At 24.3% G+C, this 17,085-nt stretch overlaps 2 protein-coding genes across 2 annotated transcripts; one reads left to right on the top strand and one right to left on the bottom strand.

Moving 5' to 3' along the window:
• The first annotated feature begins 9,109 nt into the window (after window positions 1-9,109).
• Window positions 9,110-10,470, top strand: LOC113551858 (peptidyl-prolyl cis-trans isomerase 5). Its single transcript, XM_026954403.1, has 3 exons — window positions 9,110-9,430; window positions 9,509-9,901; window positions 9,965-10,470. Exons 1-3 carry the CDS (start codon window positions 9,299-9,301, stop codon window positions 10,097-10,099), a joined length of 660 nt encoding a protein of 219 aa, XP_026810204.1. The 5' UTR covers window positions 9,110-9,298; the 3' UTR covers window positions 10,100-10,470.
• Window positions 10,436-15,457, bottom strand: LOC113551857 (pentatricopeptide repeat-containing protein 2, mitochondrial-like). The gene is made up of 7 exons (XM_026954402.1): window positions 15,145-15,457; window positions 14,209-14,443; window positions 14,041-14,143; window positions 13,778-13,972; window positions 12,454-12,765; window positions 10,782-10,889; window positions 10,436-10,701 (listed from the first exon to the last, which is right to left on the bottom strand). The coding sequence occupies exons 1-7, from the start codon at window positions 15,215-15,217 to the stop codon at window positions 10,552-10,554; spliced, it is 1,176 nt and encodes a 391-aa protein (XP_026810203.1). The 5' UTR covers window positions 15,218-15,457; the 3' UTR covers window positions 10,436-10,551.
• Between the last annotated feature and the right edge of the window lie 1,628 nt (window positions 15,458-17,085).

Below are 17,085 nucleotides of genomic sequence, written 5' to 3'. Positions count from 1 at the left end.
TACAACTAAAATTACAGCATTTAATTAACTTTTACCTATACAAAATGAATAAAATAAACAATATTTGTACATTTTAATGAAAATTTACTTAGCTAACTGAATTGGTTTAGTATAGATATTTTTAATATGTAGGTAATCTTTATTTACTTGATAATAGAACTAATACTAATATCTATAAAGTTGGTGAGATCAACATTTTAAAATACTATATTATTAAAATAATATTTGATCCTTTATGAATAACAAATAACTACTTTATTACACACAAATTAAATAACCATAAGTCAGAAAACATAATTGTTTAACAATTTAAAAACTTTGGTAAGTCATCTAAAAAATAAACTGCATTATTATAATGATTAGCTTAAACTCTATTACCAAAAATTTAAAAAAATAATAATTTTATCATCTTATTCTTTAATTTTAATTCTTTATTCTTTAAATTAAAATACTTAGTTTAATTATTTCTAGTTTATTTGTTTCATGCCATGTTTAGGATGTTTAAGTAAATATAATATATATCTTAGCCTAAAATATAGACTATAATACGAATTAATGTTTAATTTTAGAATGCGCTTAGCTTATTATACAACATTGAGTTTTTCAAGAAATATTCACATGATTAGAATTTTTTAACATTTAGATTTGAGTATCTAATATAAAATGAATCGCTCTGTATGTACAATGCGTATGACATACATACTAAATATAGGTACTGAATATTGTTTATTATAATATTTAAATGGGATAAACTTTGAATAACAATACTATTAAGGTGTATAAATATAAAATGTACTATGTATTTTAAACCAAAACAAAATAAGATACTTGTTATAAAATAATTGCACATCATATAATATACACTAATATGATAATTCACTATAACATACACTTTTACCCCCATTTTTAAATTGAATAACGTCATTTGGCCTGAATCGGGTATAGGTACTTCTACGTAAATGTGTGTACGCATAGATATTATGAAATTGTTCAGATCAATCTTCTATATTATACGTACACCATGAGTTAAATTATTTACACTTTTTTTCTCAGAGATAAATAAATAATTACTATGATTTATAACTATTTAATCTTTGAATTTCGTATAAATAATTATTTAAATTATATATTTTAATTATTTTTTTTAAATATTTTTTTTTACAATCTGTTCTACTGATCTATATTGCATTAATGTAGTAATATATTAGAACTATATGTAACAATGGAATTTAATTATTAAGCATATTATAATCATTATATGCGTGTTACTAGTATTTCACTGATAATATTGATATTAATGATAATAAATACATTTATTACTGTATTAACAAATAAATTATAAACAATATTTATTTATTAAACGCTCACTCATTCAAGATTTTTAAGTTATTTAAATATGTTAGTGGCTTTTTGTTAAAAATCGATTTTATTTATTTATCGTTTTTATTTAAATTAAATAGCTGTAACAAATTATTTTTTAAATAGATAGGTATCTATTTAGATCAATAATTATTAAAATACTAGATACCTAGATGTATAAATTATTTTACTTAAGTTTTAATTGGTACCTATAATTATTTTTATTTAAATTATAAAAAAAAAATACGTTAATGTAATAAGTCATCTAAAATTTCAAATATTAATCTAACTCGTAAATATTTCAGAATCAAATTCAAAATACTTTTATGATTTGTTAGTCTAAATTATATGATTAATGAGATTGGTTAACAACGTGTATTACACGTATGAATAGTGTGATATATATATACGTATAAATAATATATATATAATATATTATAAGTAATACAAATTAGTTATATAGTCCATTAATTTAAAGAAAAATTGATAAAAATACAATATTTTAAATTATATGCTCTTATTGTGTGAGATTTAATTTTAAGTATTTATATTTTCAATTTTACTACAATTAATTTTGTTCTATTAACTATAGTATTTATGCTACTTAAAAATTAATCAACAGTCATACATAGGCAATATCATTATACCTAAGTTAATTATTAAACTATTAATAGTTACAACTGTTAAATCAGTTAAATCATATGTTACCACAGTATTTAAGATAAATAATCATTGTTTAGTATGCCACAGTTAACTATTTAAGATCATAAAATTATTTTAAGCTTAGGTATTGTTAACAATACTTTAACTATCAAAACATAAAAAAAAATATTTTAAGTTCTTAAACATTTGTTTTAGACAGCTGTATGTTATAACTTAATCAATAAGCTATAAAATATATTGATACCTAGAATATCATGATATTATGATTCTAACTACGATATATTTTTATAAGTTAAAACACAAAACATTTCTTATAAACATATCATACAACAATGTATATGATTAAAACTAATAATTTCAACTAAAAAACAGGCTAAGTTAAGTAAAAAACTTCTAATACACCTAATAATCTTTAAACCAATTTAGTGGACTTATGACTTTCAAATCTAAAGTAAAACTAAGAAATTTATTAAACAATATTCAAACTATCCAAAACACTATTATTATTGAAAAACCAGTATTGGTTTAAGTTTAACACCTAATCTACGCACCACACAAATCTAAAAATTAAACATATACTATGAAGAATGTAATTTTTATAAGAGATTCCACTCCAAACTCCCTTAATATTCAACTTCTTCATATCTTAAGTAGCTACACTCACAAGTCACACTTTTTCGAGTAAAATTAAAAGAAATTGGTCCTGAACGATTAAAAAATATACAAAAATATATAATTAGATGAAAACAAAAGGGGGTTTTTCTATCAGTTTGATAACTTTATTTTATATTAATTTTTTCTTATCATGCTCTGTGCTCATATGGTACAGATTGAAAATATATTTGAAAAAAAATCATGAGTGTTATTGACACTGCTACGGCGCGGTAAGTGCTCGGTGAGTCCGCGGTAAGCCGGTCAGGATAAAAGAACAACACGAATTTCACTATTTGTACAATGTATTTTTTATTGATGATAAACAACCGTACACAATAGCTAGTTGTTAAATGTCACTATGTCAGAGGTTGACGACATAAAAGAGAATACATAATTATGCTTTACGCGGTCTTACGACTAGGAGACGTTGTCGATAAGATAGTTCACCCAATAGAGCGAGACGGTCGGCAGCAGGTACTCGTCCGGACCGACCCACCCTATGCTTTTGAGGCGTGTGGGGAGACTCGACAGCGCCGTGTCGTCGTTGCTCGTGGTGGCGGTTGATAAGGCGTAGACCGGTCGCTGCGGTGCCTGTACTTTGTACCCACGACCGTTGCGTACCGTGTCATCATTAATGAAGGACTTTTTACATCAAAGCTTTCTGTAAATATGTATTTATTATCATCATGATATGTTTAATAATTAAATATGTGTGTATCCTTCACTTACCATATTGTTGTGCTCCATGCCCCCATGGGTATAAATTGTATACTGCGAATAAAGGAAAAACAATTTTTTTTTAAAGATATTTTTAAATATGTATTTATAAGTTATTATTTACACCTGTCGTATAAACGAATTATTTCCATAACCTCCAGCTTATATACGTCACTGAAATATAATAAAAAACTGAAATTCAGCAAGTCATAATTAAATTATGTTATGATATGTAAACGTAAAGCAATACAAAAATGTAATCGTTTTATAAGTTTTAAGATTTAATACAATACGTATATTAATTTATAACTTATTTTTGTTTTACCGGTAAAGTCTTTACAAGACCAACGATGCATACATTTTACGTAAACTCATCCAAATGATTTTTCTGACCAACAGCTTAACTGCTTGATACCATTAAACCTATTTTATTCATAGATTAAGATAACCAGACATCCTATTTAAATCGGGTTTGTCCCTTTTTTAATCATTATGTCCCGCGATCCCGATAAACTTCAAATGGGACGCTTTTATCCCGTATTTACATATTATTACACTGTATCTTTAAAAGAAATCAATGTATGAAACAAATCTAAAACGATTTTTTAACCAAAGTAATGAATAACAGATAACAATTTTCGAAGAACGAGGATCGAAAGCCAATGCTGAAACCAATCAAATTAGCGATACTGTTTAATAATGAAAATTAAATTTTCTTAATTGTTTAAAATAAATTGTAATAGTTTTGAAATGCAATAGATTCAAACATTTTTTAGTTGTAGCAGAACATAATTTGGTGAAAATGTTTTAGTAATAATTTATTATTAATCAAGTAATCTAATAGTTTATTATTTTTTCCAATTGATTTTACATTTTACATTACCTACCGAACTTTAAGGATAAAACAATTTAATCTCCCTGTGCAAGTGGACGAAAACCTCCCAAATAAATAAATGAAATATATATACTTCTAAACCTCAATTCTATTATAAGTTATTGAATAACTAGAAAAATAAGTAAGCATAAAATTAAGTCAAAAACATCAATAAGTTTTTGCTAAGTGTACACAATAAATGATTATCATAAATTAGACCTATAAGCATGGCAACTTCGGTTAATTTTTCTCTTATCTTTCTGTAAAATTATACTCTAAGTTTTCACTTTACTAAGTGAAAGAAAACTAAAATACGGGCGCTCGCGAATTGCCTCACCCGTCTGACCCTCAAGTTGCTTTCGTGAATTTTTTTTTAAAAAGATTACTCGAATTGCATCCAGATTTCCAAAATAGTATTCAATTGAATTTCTTCTTATTTTAAGTAGTGGCCCTCTTGTACTGGAATTGCTTCAAATAGCTATAATATTAATGAATTCAGGTATAACCTTACATATTATAGGAAATATTTATAAATTAAATAAACTGAGCAAATAAATATTAATAAATAATTATAAATATTTTAGTAAATAAACCGACTCAGCTATAATCATTAATAAAAAAAATAATAAATAGTCAACATATAAAATAATTTAGACGAAATGTGAAAAATGTCTGAATAGGCGTAATAATAAAAAATAATTAATTATTAAGACATAACATTTTTAAAAAATAATAAAAATATAAACTTAAGTTTATTATATTGTATTTTAACTTAATTTTTGTGGTTTAAATTTATTGGCCAATGCTTTTATTGCTTTTAAGTTTTAAGTATTGAAATTTTAAAACTTAATTTGTGTTTAATGTATTAATTATGTTATTAATAAAATTTATTTTATTTTTTGTGGTTTTCCTAATTGCATTGGTTCCTAATTTGGATGATCTAATTAATCTAATATTTGAGCATTACGGAAATCGATATAATAATCGATAGTAAACGTATAACTATCGATAATCTGGTTGCATGTCATTTGGTCCGGTAAATTATATCTGGCGACAATTGATCCGCAATATTTGAACCGGTTCAAAAAGAACCTGTACTAAAAATATCCTACTAAAAAACGTCCGGTAACAAATAAATATAAAAATATAAATATTTAAAAATTAGAATTATTATTTTATTTTCATAATTTATAAAAACGTCAGGTAAAAAAAATAATAATCAGTTGACAGTTGATATATAAATTATGAATTATTGTTTAAGCCTTTAAGACATAATAATATAAAATAATATAGTGGAACTATAAAAGTAATATAAAATAAAAATGTTTAGAAATTAAAATTATGAGCGATACCCTTCAAATATGTATTGATATTTGTAGTTTTATAGTTATCTACTGTATTTTTAAGACGTTGATCAATGTTTTTATATTTCCTTTTTTTTTTGCTAGGGTTACTTTCACCCAGAATAATTTTTTCTAGTTTTGCTTCTTGGAGACCCTGTTCCTGCTTCTATTAATTTGGTATACAGATTTAAGTACATCCCCGTTTCATATTTCTTTGTTGTGTGACATCAACTTTTACATGACAACTTTTTATACTCGATACAACCCAATACTACTTTTGTTTCGTACCCATCATAAATACTATATAAAAATAACCATTATTTATAAGCATATTTATGCCTTTTTGGCTTTTTATGAATGTAAGTGGAATTATTTAATGTTGACGTTACTTATACACGTTCGAACGTTTGCATACTGTACTAAAATCGAAAAAATGGATATTAAGCTATCTCCGTCATAATAATAATTTATATCTGATAAATCGTTGAGAGCTAATTATATTCGTTTATTCGTGGCTTTTCCGACCGTTTTGTGTACATAAGGTAATCTTTATTTAAGGTGGACTATCTGCTAATTACATTCTATAATATTCTACAATATTAAAGATTATTTTTCTAAAATTATAATTATAATTTCTATATATTTGTATTTTATATTTATTTGTTACCGGACGTTTTTTAGCACAGGATTTTTTTGGCACAGGTTCTTTTTGAACCGGATTAAATGTCGAGGAACAATTGTCGCTGGTTATTATATACCGGACCAAATGACGGGTCACCCGATAATCTAAATATGCTATGAGAGGTTAGAAGAGTGTCACCCAAAATACAGAGTACTATTATCTTTATAAACAAAATAAAAAAATCCTTAATTATTAAATAAACTTTATACTAAAAAAAAACACTATCAATTCATGTCAATTATTTGACAAACCTTTGGAATAAACTGTCAATAAAAAATAAAAATAAATTATAATTACTTGAAAATTAACCTATGACTAATCATTTATTCCTCGGTGACTTTAATAGTCGAATCTAAAATCATAATAAAATAGTAATTAATATTATAGCTACTAATTAGACATTAGTTTGAGACTAAATGTAAGACTTGCTCATTTATAAGAGTATTCCTCTATTGGTGTATTATTCATCAGTGGCACAACTAGAAACAATTTCAGAAGAGGTTACATTATTACAATTATATAAATTGTATATAGTTATATAATAATAATCTTATGTATATAACATAAGATAAGTACCTAAGTTATTATACTAGGCCTCGAACAACTCTCCCCCCCCTGGTTGCGCCACTGTTATATATTCAACATTTTCAAAATATTGTGTGTCCTAAATTCTTCTAATGATCTCTATATAGTTGTTTATTCTCAAAAACAAATAAAAAGCACATCATATGTATTATATTCAAATATATAAAATGCATAATATAAAAAATAATTATTTTGATGAAAAACTTACATTTCACAACACTTAAGATAGCATTAATAGAAATATTTAAGCCACTTTTTTCGATAGAAAATCGGTGTACTGATGCAAGTATGCGGCATTTAAATAATTGTATTATCATATAATTATGCCAATAAAATCAATAGACATTTTTAACTTATAAGTAATTTATCAAGTAACATAAGTAAAAATAAACATATATTTTTACAGAAGCACAAAAACGTGTGTATACTTTAAATAAAAAGTAATTTTGTTAAAATATTAAATAAAAAATAAATTTAATATATAACAATATTGATAACAAAAATACAACTATCTTAATAACATTTAATAACTTGTGTTAGTACCTTATTGTACCAAATAGAAGATTTTTGAGCTTCATCATTAATATAATAAGATCTGACAATCTGAGGTGTCATTATATTATTTCTATTGGAAGAAGTAAGTATTAAATAAAAATTAATAGATACTATAGTATTCAAGCCAACGAACGAGTAGTAGTAAAAATAAACACTCTTTTGAACTACAACCTTGTAAAATCTCACTTATATTTTTGTAATATTTATACAATTGCACAATATGTTAGTCTTGTAAGAAATAAATTTATTTTTCCGTCAGTTTACTACAAAGTAATTCAAATAATATACAAATAAACACTATTTTTGTCGTAAGTATACTAATATTATTTTAAGTATTTTGTTGTACAACATTTGAAATAAGTTTAAGAAAAAATTATATTTTTATCGTTATTATAACTTATTAAAATTATTTGTGATATTTTCGTCTATAACCATGTTGTAGGACAGTAAAGACGCTTTGGTTTTCAACTATAAATGTGGTTTTTGGAAGAAAATTGGATCTAAATGGTTCTTTTTCTTTCCATTTAAGTTATTATAGCTACCTATTTAAAAATATTAAATATACATATTATGCACAATTTTTATCTATAATCACTTTAAGTATAAGTTGGTCAAATTCACAAATAATTTGGAAATAACTTTGTAGATAAAAATTTACAAAATTTTTCATTTTAAAAAGTTATTTTATATAACCTATTTTAAAAATACTTTATTCGTAGTATATCTACATTATCCTGCTTCCAATTATTTCTTTACGTCATGGACCAAATAAATACATCAACATAAATAGAAGAAATCAATGTAAAAACTAAAATACAAAAAAAATTCTTATAACCGATGTAACTTAAAGTTGTAACCATAATTGACGGTATACCAATATTGATAAATATCAATATAAAAATTAAAATATTTAAAAGCAATTTAATTTTAATCATATAAATAATCGTGCATTATTTTATCAGGGTGCAGAACAAATAGAACTATTTTAAAATTAGGGGTGCAACCGCATACCCTGATCCCCTCAAATGAAGACCTTGTATAATGTATATAAGTACATTTATAATCATGTACTTACTGCTAATTGTTACAACACGTTTTTATAAATAAGCGATTGACTTATTATTTTGCTCGTCAGAAATGTTAATGTACCTGGACAGCACGAGCACGGTCTTAGAAGATTTTCCAAGACCATGTTGTAGCCTGTAGTACTGTACAATGTTTGAACCACGACTATAGACACTCTATTTATACCATAGAGTAATACTCTACGATTTATACGCTATATCATTATCTATAGTCGTGATTTGAACAAAAAAAAAAAAAAACGATCTTTTTGATAAGACCAAACGATGTTTACAATTTCAAAATCTGGCAACACTGTTTACATTGTATCTATAAAACTGGGAATGACTAAAATTCAAAGAGACAAAACGAAGGTTTGTTTTTATTTTATGTATCTGTGACGTCAAATGATGGTGAAAACGATAAATAAGTATTTTGATATAAGATGTAATGTAATTAAAACTTAAAATTTAACCATGGACATATTATAAATGATTAAAATTTAAATAAATTGTTTTCGAATATAAAAAACTATCGATTATTTACTCCCAATAATACGAAATTGATAACAAATTTTACATTTTTATCGTTGGTACATTGTGTTTTTTGTCCACATCTACACTTCACTTCCCGTTCGCACCAATCATGTCCAATAGTAGTGTACTATATACTATATTGTGTAGTTTACTGGTTAGTCCGACTAACTTAGTCGTGGTGTAGTCGTGTTTCTCTTGTTCTTTCACTACTGTCACTGGTTAATACTTATAATTTAGTTTTGTTACCTATTATATTTGTAAAAGTTGTATGATATCTACTTATAAAATCATGACGTTATTGAAATGGGCTATATTGCCGTTAACGGTTTTCACGATTTTTGTGGTGTACAGCCAAGCATTAGAAGACCCACAGAAGAAAGGACCTAAGGTCACTGACATTGTAAGTTGAATTGGACACGTCAATGAACTTGTGTGCACAAAGCACTTAATAAAATTATGAATTTTTCTCTTTTAATAGGTGTGGTTTGACATCAAAATGGGTTCAAGTGAACCTCAACGTGTGGAAATCGGAGTATTTGGTGCAACTGTACCTAAAACCGCAAAGAATTTTATTGAACTTGCAAAAAAACCAGAAGGTGAAGGATACAAGGGCAGTAAATTCCATAGAGTTATCAAAGACTTTATGATCCAAGGAGGTGATTTTACAAAAGGTGACGGCACAGGTGGTCGTAGTATTTTTGGTGAAAAGTTTGCAGATGAAAACTTTAAGCTGAAACATTATGGAGCTGGTTGGTTGTCCATGGCCAATGCTGGAAAAGATACCAATGGATCTCAATTTTTCATTACCACTAAACAAACTTCCTGGTTGGATGGTCGCCATGTTGTGTTTGGAAAAATAATCAAAGGAATGGTAAATATTGAAATTAATAAAATTAATTTTTTATAAAATTATTATAAATTAAATGACTTTCAGAAAACAATTAGAGCAGCTGAATCAGCAGAAACTGATTCCAGAGACAAACCAGTTGAAAATATAGTAATTGTCGATAGTGGACACATTGTCGTTCCTGAGCCATACCCAGTCAGCAAAACTGATGCTACTGAATAATCATCAATTATTTTTACTAATTTATATTTTTTTTAATTTGACATATTGTTATAATAATATTTAAATAGGCCCTCAATAGTAAAGTAAATAATTATTATTTATATGAAACTGAAAAGCAATCACCTACTTATTAACTAAAAATGTATGTTTTTATGTTAAATTCCATTTTTGTGAACATTTTTACAGATCATAACACGAACAAAACTAAAATATTTTTTGTATCAACCTATAATTCATTTCGATGTGGTAATTTTTTTTTATTTTACAAATTTTGTATGTAATATTATATGTAATTAAATGTCCATGTATCTTTATAAGTATAAAATGAACAAATTGTTTATATTTCAATAAAAAAAAATTACTAAACTTTATTTTATTTTTTTATCATTACATAAACAATACATTATTATTCTACAAAAAATAGTTAATGATTTACATAAATGTAATTCAAGTTACAACAAATCATTAATACCCGGACGTCTAAATTCTCGTTTTTTAAATGGTCGGCCTGATTGGTAGCTTGCACCGACTACTGATTCTCTGTTGTTTGTATCTGATCTATCGATCATTTTAATTTCTGAACACAGAAGCGAATCAAGTGTCTAGAGAATAAAAATAAAATAATTATTGTACATTTTTAATAGATATGTTTTTTGTGTAAGAATAATATTCTATTACTTACAGTCTCACTAATCATATTTAACTCTTCTAGTTGGTTTAATATTCTATCCAACTCCAATGATATTTCTTTATCATTATGTTTTTCAGCAGCAGATTTTACTAAATTTATCTAAAATAAAAATAACTATTAATTTATTTTAACATAACTATTTTTTTTATAAAATATGAATAAAAAAAATTGATATAACAAAAGTATACTAATTATTTATATTATAATAATAAATTATTATACATTTTTGATTTTCAAATAAATGGAAGTTTGATTGACAAATAAAAACATTCCATTAGTTAACTACTCTCAGAATCAATTAAAATTACAAAACTATTTAAGATTTTATCAAGGATAATTTAAAAAATGTAAAAATCAACAAAACATTATAATTTGAATAAAACAATATTTTATAGCTATAATAATTTTCTACGAACTATTAAAATGCATTTAGTTGTAACTTAAATTAAGTTGTTTAGTTCAAGTTTCTTTTGTATAGGTACATCAATTTAGAAATTAAATTTATCTCAATTGAACATTTTATTTATTAACAAATAAAAGGTCAATTCAATAAACTAAATTTAAATAAATTTACTAATCAGTAATATTTTTTGACCTACATCACATTAAAAACCATATGATTGATACATATTAAACTACTTAAATATATAGAATCTGTTAATTCAATCTATTATTTACTATATTGAGTTAAATAATAAATATGACATAGATTTGTGTAGATAGAAGAGAATAACTTTCATAAATAACAAGTGATAGGTTAACTTTGGCAATTTACCATAAAGACAAAAATATACTTTTATGTAAATTTTATTTTTATTTTTAAACATACCTACCATTACATTAATAATTTTTGTTTTTTAATGTATCTTCACTAAACTTTTATGATTTTTTTCTTAAAATGTAATCAGTTAAATTGTATAAATTAACAGTACAACTAACTAAAGTATGTATCATTAAATATTTAATTATAAAACTTAATTAAAAACTATCATTTGTGCATTAACTAATAAAAAAATGTATTAAAAATATTGTCGTAAATATATTTTATTATTAGTCAATACTGTTAATAGCTTAAGAATAAATTAGTTGTTATTAGAGCTGACTATCATACATTTTTTTTATAATACTTTAGAACATTAAAATTCAAACATTAGTAATATCTAATATATTATTATTATGTCTACCTTTTATTATTAATATCCTTTTATCGGAATACTTTTATAGTACTAAAGAGTACTCAAAAAATGTCATATAATATAAAATTAGAAATTGCAAGTTTAAAATCAATTGGTACTATTAAAAGCTTTTTTTAATTTTCTTCTGTATAGTTTCTATAATTATAAAGAAAAATTATTAAAATGTTTTCAAGGAAATGTTAAAAAATATGTTTATACAAGTTTGCTTTATTATTAGTTATATTATTAAAATATATAATACAATATATCAGTCACTAAACCAACTATATTTTAACAATTAGTATTTTAAAAAAAAAGGAAAAATAATCAATAATCATCAGATGGTACTCTTATACGTATACAAATAAAAAAAAGATGTTTATAATTATTATTTTAAAATAGTACCAATCATTTAAATGTCTGCAAAACAAATATGACTAATAATAATTTATCAAAAATTGAAATAATACTTATTAAAATATACTTACCACATCTCTACAATAAGTCTGTTTTATAATAGGGCCACCAGACATTGGTTGGTCTACTGACAATACACTTCTTAGAAGAGGCAAAGCATCAAAAATTCGGCCCAAATCACACAATGCTATCACCTTTATATTACGGAGTGTCACATATGCTTGATTTCGCACTGATGTTATTACTTCAAGAGCAATATGAGGACTGTTTTGATTGATTGCATTAGCAGCAAAAAAAGTTATTGTCTTTCTAATTGGACTATGGCCAGCTTCTTGTTGGTCACTCCACAATTTACAAGCATACTCAAAACTTTCAGTTGTGTTCTAGAATACAATTAGAAATCATTAACAATCTGTTTTATATAATTATTTTAATCATTATTATTAATAACTAAAACATTGAAATATAAATCATAGTTATTAAAATAATCACTATTAAGGTGTTTAAATATAAAATAAACAGATTTACTTTACTCATAAAGTATATTAATTTTAAAATATGATATTCATATAATGTATGACCTACAACATTGCTGGATATGATCTACCAACATAAACATGCAAACAAGAGAGGTAGAAAAGGTAGCAGCCTCAAGATTTTCCATCAATGTTTAATATTTTCAATAATATGCATATATGAACAAAATAATAATATTGTATTATTATATACAATATTATGTTTTCTAATAATAAAACAGCTTTAGGAATAATTACCGTTTTGTTCTATGAAAATAAAGGCTCCACAAACAACAGATTCAAATATATAAAGTAACCTCAAACATGATAAAGTGATTTTAATGTTAGAATTTATTTTTAGGGTTGCGCGAAAATTTATTGAGGTTGTAGTGAACAAATTGTCAATAAGTTTTATCTATATAATTTTTTATGGAAGTCGATCTTCAAAAGTGAAGTATATTTTTAGTAGATCTTGACCAAAAAAAATTTGGCCACTCTTGTTATATGTGTTATAATTATTAAATAGATATAAAAATATAAAATGTAGATGATGATGTAATAATTAATTTCTTTTTTCTTAATGTATCTAACTTTATAGTAAAATATAAGTTAAATTTCATTTATTTCAATGAAAATTTGTGTTTCTTATTATAAGTTCTAGGGATTAACTTTAAGATCTAGCATTGTCAAATGGTACAAAAAACCAATATGCATTAGTATTGCCATTAATTTAAATGATTAAGGTAAACAAAAACAATAACATTTTGGAGATGAATAAGCTAAGCTTAATTTACCATTTAAAAATGCACAGCATACAATAATATGATACCCAAATCAATAAATACCAAAATATAAGCACATATTAAAATAAAAATCTTACCAATTTATAACATGCAGCAAAAACTAGCATCATTACACCTTTAGGAAACTTGGCTATTTGTAATTGTCTATCCTGAATTGATTTGTATACAATTAATATTTCATCAAACTTTCCATTTATAAATAATAAATCCATGAGTATTTGATAAGAACTTAAATGATTGAAAAATCCATCCATTTCTGGGTCATTAAACATCTAAAAAATTGTAATTAAAATAATTATAAGATATTTTTGTTTTCAAAATAATTAAACTTTATCTTTACTTGTAATGCAATATCAGGTTTATTGAGATGGTAATACATTCGCATAACAATTGGACCAAAAGTAAAATTTCCAAATCTTAATCCTTGGTTTTGCTTATTATATCTATAATTATTATAAATTTAGTTGGAATATATAAACTTTAAATAAATTAAAGTAATAATACTTACTTTTTCATCATTTTTTCTACTAGTGTTAAATCTGCTTCATTATCACCTACCATGTGTACAATTTGTTTTAAATCTTCAGTAAAAATTAAACTATTAGACTCAGGATCGGCAAAAGAATTCATACGATCTCGAAATACCAGTTTATCTGGTTCAGAAAACTGATTTTCAATTTTTTCTCGGTAGAACTCATATTTATCCAATCCTATAGCTGCACGCTCATACAAACTACGTTTACCTAAAATAAGTATGGTAAATTAAAGATTCATAGTTATACGACAAAAAAACTTAAAATTTTGTTATTCAAAGTATTAATATAATAAAATTGTATTTAGTATTTAAATTACGATTATCTTTAACTAGTTTTATACAAACATTATTTTTAAAATAAAATCACAAATAAAAAAATATTTAAAGTCTTGTAAACTACAAATGTGGTCATTATGTGTTAAATAAAATAATTTATAACTGATAATAATTGATTTTTAATAAGTTAATACATAACTACTATAATAGTTAAATTGTCTATGTCACTACATTGTCTTAAACTCTGAATATTAGTACAAAACTAAAATAATTTCAGGAAAACAAAGCAAAACTATAATGCAATGGGAATTATGATATAATATATGTATATGATAAATATATAATGGAACATTTTTGTGAACACAAATTATTTTGCCTAAAACTTAAAATTGTGTTTTTTTGTAAAATCTGTACAACTAAAATGTTCTCAAACTATGAATTGATACCAAATAAAATAGGTACTTTAATTAATAATTATTAATAATTGCCTCTACAACTTATTTTTATATTTTAGAAAAGTTGTCAAGATTATTTGAGAATTTGATAAATTATTTATTACAATATATATAATAATATAAGGGCAGCATGCTATGAAACTAACACAAATATATTTTCTGAATCATCATGACTTACATAAAACATTTTGCAGAATTTTTGTAGGACCTAATCCTTGTTTGCACAAATTGATCAGTGACTTCGAAAACATTATCGGTTTTTAATGAAAAGCTTTATAATTATAAAAAGAAAAAAATAGTAAAATTCGTCAATTAATCAAATTAAGAAAAAAAATACTTATTTAATTCATTCAAATAGGAATCAAAGAATAGACATATAAGTATTAACTAATAAAGTAATATTTGATAATTTGTAATATAATTAAAAACTAATAATTTATTACTTAAATCTTAATATAGGTACAAGTGTATGATATTTTATAGAAAATCAACTTCAATTCCTACCGCTAAACCGAATAAAAGTTTGGCTCATTTGAGGTTAGGTCCGATATTTTATAGCTGTTATCACTAAACCACAGCGGTGTGCTGAGCCTACTGATAAAAAGATATCAGCTCGGCTGCTCATCAACCAGCACTGGCAGGCGGCAGCAATAACTAGTAAGCCAGCAAGGCAGCACACAAAATTTTTGCAAAATTCTCATTTCTCACATACAGGCTCCACATCGTTTTGAGATATATCGCGCCATTTTCACTCTCGAATTGCTGACTAAACAAAGAGTAGTGTGACATTGATTTGTATTATGAGAACACTAGATAATAAACAGTGGTGATATAGTTGTTTGTTATCATGATTAACATTAGTTTACATTGTAAAATAATCACGATTAAGTACACTTTATTTTGAAATTATTAGTAGGTACATTATGTTTAAGGTATTTCTTAAATTTTGTTTTCCCATTATTTAATTTGGTAGTTAATTTATTATCAATATTCAATTCATTGAAGGGGAAAATCTTTAAGATTTTTTTTTTATAGAATAATACTATTTTTACGGATAAACCGAACTATCATCTTGTTTATCTCGAATTTCTTCAATCTGTATAAATGTATACAGACCAGTTACGAAAATAAAATCAATAATAAAAGAAATTTAATTTTAACAATAACATTAACATTGTAGTACACTAGTTACTGGTACTTATTAATTATCAATCAATAATTAATCATTAAACTCACGCATAAGATTAATGGTTAGCATTTTTTTCATTAAGTGAAAGTTATTCTATTATAGTTACTTTACTGTATAATTCCAATTTAAGATTTTTAACTATTAATGTAAATTATTAACTAATATATAACTAAAAAACTCAAGTCACATAATATAGTTGGATTTGTTTAAATATTGTGAATAAAAAAAAAAACAAAAAAATATGTTGTCTTAAAAAAAATGAAGATAGTATTTATATATTATTAAGGCTCAATAATTATTATTTATAGGTGTATTTTTCAGATATAAACATACTTATATAAAACAAAACAAAAATTCTATTTAAACAAATTTTTTTTATTTTTATAAACTATATCTCTTTTCTATACAGCATCATTCATACAATTTAAAGAGACAAAGCCAAAAAATATAAATTATATAATAATTTTCTAAACAATAATTTGCCTTAATATAAGGTCAGTCTACATTACACATGTATACTTACAAATTAATTTACATCACAATATTATAAATGGCAAAAGAGATCAATAATTATTGCTCATAAAATGTTTAAGCAACTACCTATAATCAGTACAAATATCAACACCAGAATGTCAATTTATTTAATTGCTTAAATAACAAGCTATGCAATATTATTTTTCCATCTTTCTTTTGATTCATCAAATATGTTACAATTATGAATTAGTATATATGCATATCGAAATTAGTAAATCTAAACACATTCAAACAATATCACAAGCTGTTATTTAAGTGCCCTTTCTTATTGTTTTATATAATCACAGATATTTTTTGTTACTTCAAAAATATCCAAAATATTGTTAACATGATTAAAAAAAATCAATATTTGAATATTTCATTAGAAATACATTACATTTTCAAAGAAAAAAAGTA

This window comes from Rhopalosiphum maidis, chromosome 2, assembly GCF_003676215.2.
Source record: "Rhopalosiphum maidis isolate BTI-1 chromosome 2, ASM367621v3, whole genome shotgun sequence".
Taxonomy (NCBI): Eukaryota; Metazoa; Arthropoda; class Insecta; order Hemiptera; family Aphididae; genus Rhopalosiphum; species Rhopalosiphum maidis.
The sequence above is the reverse complement of the archived record's forward strand: the minus strand, read 5'-3'. Positions and strand labels throughout refer to the sequence as shown.